The sequence below is a fragment of the Rhamphochromis longiceps genome, linkage group LG16, assembly GCF_057381845.1.
Source record: "Rhamphochromis longiceps isolate RC_006_pf linkage group LG16, R_longiceps_female_GT1.1, whole genome shotgun sequence".
In the NCBI taxonomy this organism is placed as follows: Eukaryota; Metazoa; Chordata; class Actinopteri; order Cichliformes; family Cichlidae; genus Rhamphochromis; species Rhamphochromis longiceps.
In genome coordinates this window covers 30,822,851-30,833,762 of record NC_140572.1, presented here as the reverse complement: position 1 = coordinate 30,833,762, position 10,912 = coordinate 30,822,851, and the positions used below count along the sequence as shown (strand labels likewise).

The following is a 10,912-nucleotide window of genomic DNA, read 5'->3' as shown; positions in this document are numbered from 1 at the left end:
AAGTCAGTTAGGAAGGCAATAAAATATATCTGGAAAATAAAGCCACCAATTAGAGAACAGCCCAGGGATCTCCTGGTGGGTTTAAACATGCTCATGTGGCAGATTTCTTTTCTTCTTTTATTAGGTAAACTGTTTTTATGTTGATGATGCTGGTACTATCCTTGTGATAGCCCTTAAATTTCTATCAGGACACTTTGACTTTTTATTGTTTCCACACCTGGTATATTGACATGAAGTGCCCGTAAACATTTTCATCCTTTCATGTTTTATTGTTTTACAGCATCTTGATTCTCTATATAATTAGACCTATGGCACATAAAAAAAAATGTAAAATCAAAATGCAAAAATGAATGACACCACAGACAAATCACCTCTAGCCCACCCCCCACCCCCAATTTATGTGCTCTTTTCCTATCAATGCAAAAAATATTTCTACACTTTCTTTTATGATTGTGTAAGCTGCATGCCTTTATATTGGGAATGTTATGGGAACTGTGCAAAGAACATGTGCTCTGTGGCTTTTCCTGCATGATGATGCTTGATGACATGAGAGTCCAATAAAAATTTAAAACCCACGTGGCTATAAAAAATGGAGTCAAGGTCCAATGGCATTTCATATTTCATTGGGATTTTCTTTTTTATATGCATGTGTTTTGAACGCTGACCCCATAAAACATAGACTATTGGTTAATTTTTTATCTTTCGGGCAAATTTTATTTGGCTTTGGAACCGTGGGCATAAAGGGCAGTGATCCAAGCTCACTCCTTCTCTTTGTCAGGTCCATTTTCCTGGACAGGTGGTGAAACTGGACTTGTCTCACCTCAAGGACTCTAAGAAGCCCCAAAGTGTGTGCAAGTTTTAAGGATCTGCTGATATTCTTCTTCTGCAACAACAATGTCCACGCTGAAGCCAACCACCATGCTGCCAGCTATCTGTGACAATGCCGCCACAGCCTGCTCGGGCACAGACTGCCTTGTTCCTCCCAGTAACTTCAATGCCATCCTGGGAGTAGTGATGAGCACGGTGCTCACCATCATGCTCGCAATGGTCATGTTCGCCATGGGCTGCACAGTGGAGGCTGCAAAGCTGTGGGGCCACATTAAGAAGCCATGGGGCATTATCATTGGCTTCCTCTGCCAGTTTGGCATTATGCCTTTCACAGCTTTTGCCTTGTCACTGGCTTTTGGGGTCCAGGCTGTGCAGGCAGTGGTCATCATCATCATGGGCTGCTGTCCAGGTGGCTCAAACTCCAACATCATCTGCTACTGGTTGGAAGGAGACATGGACCTCAGGTGAGACAGCGGGCAGGTTCATTGCTATTTTTTCTTTTTCCCTTAATGTTAAAGAGCAGACTTCTCTGAGCCTTTTTCAGCTGGTGGTTTCTCCCTGTTAAAAAAAGGAACCTTCTTTTTTCCCTACTATCACCAAGTGCTGCTCTTAGAGGACCACTATGTTTACTCTATGATAACTATTTGTTTCTCTTGTGTATGTAAACTAAATAGAACATTTTCATGTTTTTTGGATCCCAGAACACTCTTAAGCTATTTTAAGGAAGACTTTCTTGTTGTGTAGCTACCTGGCAGGAGAACAACAGAATTAATGTATTACAAGTTTTTATTGGTCTAGAGTTTTATTTACATTTATTCAATGTTAATGCACTATTTAAATAAAACAAATTGTGTTAGTGTGTATAAGCACAGCTAGGGACAAATGCAGAAAACTCATCAGTGTCCAAATCCTTCGCTCCTCAGTATCAGTATGACAACCTGCTCCTCTCTCCTGGCCTTGGGGATGATGCCTCTCTGTCTTTTAATCTACACCAGTGTATGGACATCCAGTGACACCATCAAGATCCCGTATGACAGTATTGGTAAGGAAAGCTCTCGCGGAACTGAAACACCTGTAAGAATTTCAAACATGTGCCTTTAAGAATGTGTATTATCAGGATGTAACTGTGAATGCTGTTCCTGCCTCTAAGGCAGTGGTTCTCAAAGTGTGTGGAGCACCCCACTGGTGGGGCACAAGTTACCTGGCAGAAAGGTTATGCGGAACTAACATCAGAATCACTTTTATGGTGGAACAAAGACATTTGTGGCAGCTAGGTTAATAATATGCACATCCACTGCATCCCCTGAAAAGCTGCAGCCGCGTGTGCAAGTCTGTCGGCTGTCGACTTACACATGCGGCTGCAGCTTTTTGGCTACAGCCTACACACATCAACAGTACCTAGTTCATTCTGTTTTAAGCTGGTGAGGTGTGTTTGCGGATGGCGCTCAGGTATGTTCACCTGCCCCGCAGACCACGCCCCGCCAAAGCTCTGCTATCAAAAGCAGGCTCACTGCAGCCACCATTAGTGAATAGTATTAAACTCTCATTTAAATGATATATTTTTCATCTCTGTTCACAAGTTTCTGGATTTTGTTTTTTTTAACTTAGACTGAACATTATTTTTCCATGTCTGATAATGTTCACATTCTGTTTAACTTGTTGCTTTTTTGAAGAAGTAGTGCAGACTAATGAAGCAGTCTAGTGAAAAAAGTTACAAGTTGTGAAACTGGGTGATTGGGACCCACAACCAGTTTCACACCTTGGCTCAGGCGATTAGAGGATCATCAGGGGGTCCTTTTGTCCCTCTGTGGGGGGATACTCCCACTGGGTTTATATCTGGGACTCCCCACCATTTGACCTTAGAACTGAAGAAGCTTGTCGGATGAGAGGTGAAATGTCTTCAAGTAACTTAAAGAAGTCCAGACGCTTTTCTTTGCAAGCTCATTTGACTACGATGACCTGGATGACTGAGTACCTTCACAGACACAATCTACTATTTTGCATCATCAGGTATCACTCTGGCAGCCCTAATCATCCCGATTGCTGTGGGAATGTACGTAAAGCGCAGGTGGCCTGAGATGGCAAAAAAGATTCTGAAGGTAGGAATACTCTACAGCACAGGTGTCAAACTCCAGGCCACGAGGGCCGGTGTCCTGTAGGCTTTAGATGTTTCCTTGATCCAACACAGCTGATTTAAATGGCTAAATGACCTCAACATTTCTTGAAGTTCTCCAGAGGCCTGGTAATGAACTAATCATTTGAATCAGATGTGTAGACCCAGGGAGATATCTTAAACCTGCAGGACACCGGCCCTCTAGGCCTGGAGTTTGACACCCCTGCTCTGCAGTTTATTGAATATAATGCTACAGGTTTAATGTTTTCACTTATAACATCTTGTGCCTCTGTGACATGTTTCTTTTTAGAAATAGCATTTCCATCATACATACTGGGGGGATGTGATATTTCCATTTTACAGTGCCGAACCAGTTAAATCACCTGGACTGGGTTTTAATGGAGTGTTTATGTTGTGCACAGGTTGGATCCATTGTTGGCTTGGTTCTCATTATTGTTATAGCTGTGGTTGGAGGAGTCCTCTACCAGTCGTCCTGGACCATTGCTCCCTCCCTGTGGATAATTGGCACCATCTACCCCTTTATTGGATTGAGCCTTGGGTTCTTCCTGGCTCGCTTTGTGGGTCAACCCTGGTACAGGTGAGGTGACAGCAAAATGTTTCTGACACAGCTACATTTAAAATTTGACTTATTGATGAGGTTCGTCATTGTTCCTTTATTTGTTCAGATGTCGAACCATTGCACTGGAGACAGGTTTCCAGAATGCCCAGTTGTGCAGCACTATCGTCCAGCTGTCCTTCAGCCCAGAGGAGCTGGAAATCATGTTTGTCTTCCCCCTCATATACAGCATCTTCCAGCTCGTGTCAGCACTCGTCTTTGTGGGATGTAAGACCTTAAAACAAACAACACATACATTGGCCATTTTCTCCTGCATCGCTTGACTTTTTTTTAGTTCTTGGTCAGTGAATGCAGCTTCCTTATTTTCCTTCTTTTCGTCCATTGTGATGTTTTTTTGCTGTGTTGAGTCAACAGATTGAGCCAGGTGCTGTGCCATATAAGGATTAAATATTTAACCCAAGTTTAACCAGTAATAGAGTTGCAGCATGCTTCATGCTTCTCTGGTGGTTTATCTGTGTCAGAGATCAAGTATCATAACACCTATGACAGCAGCGGTGATGCCCAACTAGCTGCCACACAAATATCAGCTACAGGTACCCCTTTAAAAAGGGCCAAAGGAGCTGCCATTCCCTGATGGAATGAGCTCTCACTCCCTGGGGCAAAGCAAGACCTTTGGTGCTGTACGCCAGTGAGCTTGCTTCTATAATCCAGTGGGACAGCCTTTGTCTGCTTCACCAATCCAGCCAGAGGTAGAGCTCTGTGTAAACATACAGCTGGTAACATAAACACACATTCTGAGTGCTCTCAATGTGGGTACGTAGCACACACACTGGACAAAGAGAATGCATCCTCCTCTGCTCCTCAGATGCAAAAGGAGGGAAGCAAAAGCTCAGCAACTCAAACTCCATTCAGTTATAAGATGCAGGCTTGACCTTGGGAAAATAGGCAGCATTCGGACGCAATACGACCTTATGGCCATCAGGAGAGAACTGTGCAAGAGGGATGCACTGCAACGCATGTAGGTCACCCACTTACTTTGCTGAAGCCAAAGTGAGAACTGATGCAGTCTTATATGAGAGAAATTTCATATCCACAGACTCAATGGGTTCAAAAGAGGGGCTACATATGCCTCCAGCACTAAAGAAAAGTCCCAAGCAGGGACACTGGACTTAAGCACAGGTCTCAGCCAACAAACCCTTTTCAGAAAAGGTATGGTGAGGGGATGTGCACCTGGTGTCACCCCGTCAAAGCCAAAATGACAAGCAGATATAGCTGCTAAATAAACCTTAATCGTTGAAAATGAAAGGACCTCATCCAGCAGCTCCTGCAGGAATTTCAAAACATTCACAAAAGAGCACTGGAATGGGACAGTGTGGCGGTCCTGGCATCATTGCTCGAAGGCTCGCCATTTCTAACAGTACAAGCCTCTAGTGGATGAGGCCGTAGTGTTCTGAATTGTCACTATCACACTAGGTAGCAGACCCTTAGCAATCAAGTTTGACCTCTCAGCAGGTAAGCATGAAGACGCCACAGATCCGGGCGCAAATGAATTATTTCTCCTCCCACCTGAGAGAAGAGGTCCCTGCGGAGGCTAAGTTGACTAAGTTGCCAAGGACTCACTGCTAGCAGGCTGATTATCTCTGAATACCAAGACCCTGTGGGCCACCAAGGGGCCACTACAATCAGTCAGAGAGACTGCCGACGCAATCTCTCTAAAATTGGAGATATCATTTCCACTGGGGGAAATGCATACAGGAGCATGACTGGCCATTGGTGCGCTAGCGCGTCCATGCCCAAGGTTGCATTGTGAACGATTATTGAGAAGAACAGGGGGCAGTGAATATTTACCCTGGAGGCAAAAAAAGATCTACCTGTGCATTGCCAAACAGATCCCAAATCTGAGCCACTATCAAAGGGTGCAACCTCCATTCCTTCACCAGAGTACCCCCCCTTGGGGGAAATGAACACTGCACCATAACAGCAGAGAGCGAGACAGCTTTAATAGGGGAAGGGAGGGTGTCCCTCCCTGACTGTTTATGTAAGAGACTATTGTTGAATTGTCCTTCCTGTATAAGACATGCTGGCCCTCCAGGACTGGACGGAAATGTTTGAGAGCTAAGAACACTGCTAACAGCTCTAAGTGGTTGATGTGAAGATCACGCAGGGCTGCGGACCAGATCCCTCTCACTGATGCACCCTCGCACAGCGCTCCCCACCCCCTTAGGGAAGCATCTGTGGACACCACCTTGCAAAACAACACCCTCCCATCTGAGAGCCCTGATGCAGTAGCCTGGGCTCCGTCCAGGGATAGAGAACTAGCATGCACGATGCGGTTACCATCAGCCTCCTCCAGAGGTGACGCGATGCACACAGGTGGTGAGAGAGAGTCCAGCATTGAAACACTCTCATCTTTACCAGTCTAAGTGGCACTACAGTGATCATAGATGCCATCGTGACCAACAAATGTAATATCGTCTGGAAACGCAGTCTCTGTCCCAGATGAAACTGAGCGAAGCTGTAATGAAACGCAGCCACGCAGCCAGGTGCAAGCGTGTCACTGAGGCAACTGAGCAGCCAGCTGGCTGACCTGCAGCATCAATGGCGGGGCGTTGTGTGTCTGTGTCTTTAGCACTGATGCACTGATGCTCTAACATCTATGAACAATTTTAAGTGCAACATCTTCATGAGTTTTTATGTCACCCAGGAGTTTTTTTGTTTAGTGGGATGTTTTATTTGCTGTTATTTTTCATCCCTCACTTTTCCTTTCAATTCTACTCTCTTTAGTTTGCAAACCAAAAGGTTCTGTGTTGGGTTTAGGTAATTACAAGTATTTTAAGTAATTTAGAGAGAAAGACTTTGGTTTGGGTTAAAACAAACCCCCTAAAAATAGTAATCCTGCACATTTACCAGTGATGAGATGGACCTAACACAATCTCACTAATGCCATACCCCAGTGCAAATCGGAACACATCGGAAGGAAAGACTTTGCTTAAATTAGCAATGCCTGTGTGTTTGAGAAGATGGGGCTACTTAATGTCACAGAGGTGAGAATAGCCTTGAATAAACATAGGTTTTAATGTGTGAAAATGTGGAGTGAGGGGATTGATGGAAGTTAGAGTTCACATTGTTGAAAATGATATGGAGGCCGTCTTCTGCAGAATACCTTGAAATTTTCACTTTTCTTTCAGTCCTGGGCACCAAACATTTGAGAACAGTGGTTTACAGATTATCATAGATGCTTACTAATTTTGAAACTGAACAGAAAAGAAGACGTAGGATGCTTCAAATTGTCTTGTTATGGCATCTTGCATAGATGCTTTGTCACTGAAGTCCTGTTTATTCCACTTTTAAAGGTTTTGTCCAAAGGTGTTTGCTCACTGGTTCTGAATCTATGGTTTGTTTCCTGTCCAGGCTTCCAGCTTTACAAAAGGTATTGTGGTGGCGGTTCGTCTGCAAACAGTGACACTCCGTACTTGGAAGGTCACAATCCTGATCTAGAAGAACAAAAGTACCGCCCACGGGAAAATGGTGGCTTTGAGGGCGATGAGAGCAACAACACGGATGTGAAGGATAAAAGCACTGACAAAAGCACTGAGCTGTGATGCAGCCCTGAAAACCAGAGATGTTCGGTTGTTGGTATGAGCAATAACAACTGCATCACTGAACACACCATTCAGACTCTACTGTGAAGACACAATGCACTCTGCAGGCTGTATGTGCACCACACTAAACCATTTGGAAAAGTTTTAGCTGAACAGGGTTGCACAAATTTCTTCCCCGGGACAGTCAGTATCTAACTTCAAGTGGGAACGTGGTGGGGACCAACTGCTGAATTATGTGTTATTTACTTTTATTCATATGTAAATATTTAGAACCACTTTGCCTGTACATTGTTAGTGTCTCTTAATGAGTGCTTCAGTGGTGGAAAACAGGGTGGTTTTTTGTTGTTGTTGTTTTTTGTAATGTGACAGTCATAATTTATTTGATATTACTGTTATTTCAAAAGCAACAAGAACACAGTGATGACAATAAAGAACAAAATGTGATATACTGATGTAGTTACAGCGTAAGAAAAATCTATGTGAGATCCAGTCATGTAAAAGGTGCTGTGGAGTTGTTTTTTTGTTTTTTTCAAAGTGTGTGATTGAAACGACCCTGCCTGATGAAGTGACACTGAGGTACAGTTACCGCAGAAGGATAACTCAGATGTGGGTGGTGATACATACAAATAATCTGAAGAAACACCAATTTAAAAAACTGAGTGCAACTGTACTTGCTTTGGCAGAGGGGTTGGCAGTTAAATAAATGCAATGGACAAGAAGTAGAAATCAAGTAGGATGTAGAAAACCCAAAAGTATACAGATCAGTTTAAGTTACACAAATACAAGAAAAAATGTAAATAGATTGCTATAACATTAAAGAAAAATGTGACATTTCTTATATAAAAAATATGGTTACCAATAAAGCTGTTAGCATGAATTAACTGTGTAACAGCTCCATAAAAGTAGATAAAGATAAACAGATTTTTGTTATTGTTGTTATCTAAAAAAGCATATTTGTTGGATGTTATTTATGCCCTGCCGGGCACACATGGGGCGGCGTAACCGAATGTGCAGCTTAGTATACAGGAACATCTGTGCCAAATATGGCCTAGAAGTCCCGTGGTCAAAATAGGACATACCCCGTAGGGTGGTCGAGAATAACCAAGCCAAGATCCTGTTGGACTTCCAGATACAAACAGACAAAGTGATTACGGCTAACCAATTGGACACAGAAGTGGTGGATAAGCAGATTAAGATGGCTGTAGTGATAGATGTAGCTATCCTAAATGACAGCAACATTAGAAAGACGGAACACAAGAAGCTGGAGAAATACCAAGAGCTGAGAAAAGAACTCAAGGAGATGTGGAGGGTGAAGGCAACATTAACCAGATTTGTAAATCCACCATATAGATAATAACCTGTAGAGGCCTAAAATGTACCTGTGTGCCAAGTTTGGTTGCTCAACTCTTGATTGTGTAGAGGGAGTTGGTGGATAAAGCAGCAAACACACAGATAGACATTTCATGTGTTAATATGAGATGCACCAGATTTAGCATGGAAATGTTTACTTCCTCAAGAATCTGTATTATGTTTATATGTAAAACATTTAATTTAGTTCAAGAATGAAAGTTAAATATTGGTATCACCATTATGGACTGATATGGGCATCCAGAGAGGATTTAAAAAGGTATCACGTTGATGTGTTTTAGGTTTCTAAGCTCATGATGACTCATGTACAGTACACTACACAGCAAGTGCTTAAAATGAAAACTTTAATAAAATGAAACAACACGTGATCTGATTAATTTGAAGGAAACCCCTGTGAAGAAATCATGAATTACATAAACTAGTCTGAAAAATAAATGATAGATGATAAATGATAGGTAATGGCAAAGTTGCATAAAGGGAATTAGGAAGGAGATAAAGACTTTAATAAACTAAAACAACACAGGTTGTACTCAGTGGTTAAGAAAAGCGGTAGAAGCACTTAACAGGACAGTCAGAAAAACTCACGACCACACTGGTACTGGGAATTCCACAGTGCTTGCCCTTTAGTGCACATTCTCTACATCTACCTTACAAGGCCCGCTTATCATACATGAAGCACAACCTGTGTTCCTACAACATTGCAAGTAGTTAAAGAGGTGAAAGACTTAAGGTCCGTCCAGTCCAAAAAGACAACAATGTGTGCCTTTTCTGCAGCTATGTGGCATATATGGCATCACTCTTGGCTGGAAGCAGTGCTTAATCAATGGAAAAAACACAAACTTTGTCCAAAAACCTCTCATGTTTAACTGTTTCCCACTTTTTCTTTGGTCATTTTAGCCTTTTTGGCCAGGGTGAAGGGAGCATCTGCCATCAAACAAGAAGACAGCCGCATGTAGCTATGATGATGTTTGCTAGTTCACCTTACATGCATTCATGTAATAACGTGGTTAGCCTACTCAACGTAAATTACACACGAACAACATGAAGCTACTCACGCAGAGAAGAACGGCTGCTGCTACATCATCATCCGTCATCATTTCTGCTACACTGGCAGGGCTAGGGGCCAGGACTCTATTCTTCGGGTTTTTGGGGGATGTTGCTCCGGGTCCGATAACTGGCAACCCACCCGACGTGCACGGTGTGAGGTCTGGCAGCAAGCTATCAAATACGGCGCATTTCTCGGCTTTTAAAAAAACGCTATGCGTCGCCAGCTGTTTAATCGGATTCTTGGTGTTACCTCCTTTGACAGTATCACAGTATCAGCTTAAAGCACTTGTTGCAGGCTGCTGAGTTTGCATATTTTGCTGTGAAGTACAGGCAGACTTTTGACCGCTTCGCCTTGGACATTTTTAATCTGTAGCTCTGCTCTAACAGAACGTACGTACCTGGCCCCGCCTACTATCCTCGGAAACGTAAAATGATTGGCTAGAAGTGTATCACAGCTCAGGAAAAAAAAGCACCGAAATAAAGCACGGTCTGGTTACTACCGTTTATGTCAGAACCGGTGCCATCATGGCACCGGACACCGGTACCCATCCCTATTCAGCACTCAGGCTCACCCAAGCTCAAACTTCTCGTTGAGAAAGGGGTGTCGATTGCATTTAGTGACCAGTTGATCCAATCCATAATTCCTCTTTTAGGTTTTAGAGAACAGACTGTGAGAGAATGTTCCAGGGAAAAGTAAGTAAAAACACGATCTATACAATAATGACACATTTATTGACTTCCAACAACTAAAGGAAAAATTTAAACTTCCAGACCAAAATTTTTTTAAATTTCTACAAATAAGAGACTGGATCAAAGAAAAAACCAAAGGAACTTTCCCTGAGATTCCCAAAGAAAGTCCTTTTGAAACGCATCTTTGCACCAAACCATGGAAGTCAATAAAAGGAATAGCATCTTCAATATACACTATTATTAATGAAAAATTACCTGACTACAACAAAACGGCTCTGAAAAGAAAATGGGAGGCAGATCTGGGCTATGTTTATGAAGAGGTAGAATGGTACCATCTAATGGAACAGGCACAGACCATGTTAATTTCCACAAATCATAGACAAATGCAATTTAATATATTCCACAGGACATATTATACACCTTACAGATTACATAAAATTGATATTAATTACTCTCCCAAATGTTTGAGATGTAAGGTGATAGATGGTGATCTCCTTCATATGCTGTGGAATTGCCCAGTAATAGAGGAGTTCTGGAGACGGACTACTGAAATAATTTCAAGGGTGATTGGGATCCAAGTCGAAATGGACCCAAAACTATGGATTTTAGGTGACATAGATTCTATAAACGTGGATTACCACAAGAAATATTTTATTTTACTTGCAAGTACTGCAGTTAAAAAATGTA

General features: G+C 42.5%; 1 protein-coding gene across 1 annotated transcript; it reads left to right on the top strand.

Annotated features, from left to right (window-relative positions):
- The first annotated feature begins 894 nt into the window (after positions 1-894).
- On the top strand, positions 895-7,472 carry LOC146651430 (ileal sodium/bile acid cotransporter-like). The gene is made up of 6 exons (XM_085385074.1): positions 895-1,292; positions 1,752-1,870; positions 2,839-2,927; positions 3,364-3,539; positions 3,628-3,785; positions 6,930-7,472. The coding sequence occupies exons 1-6, from the start codon at positions 895-897 to the stop codon at positions 7,118-7,120; spliced, it is 1,131 nt and encodes a 376-aa protein (XP_085241200.1). The 3' UTR covers positions 7,121-7,472.
- Positions 7,473-10,912: the final 3,440 nt, after the last annotated feature.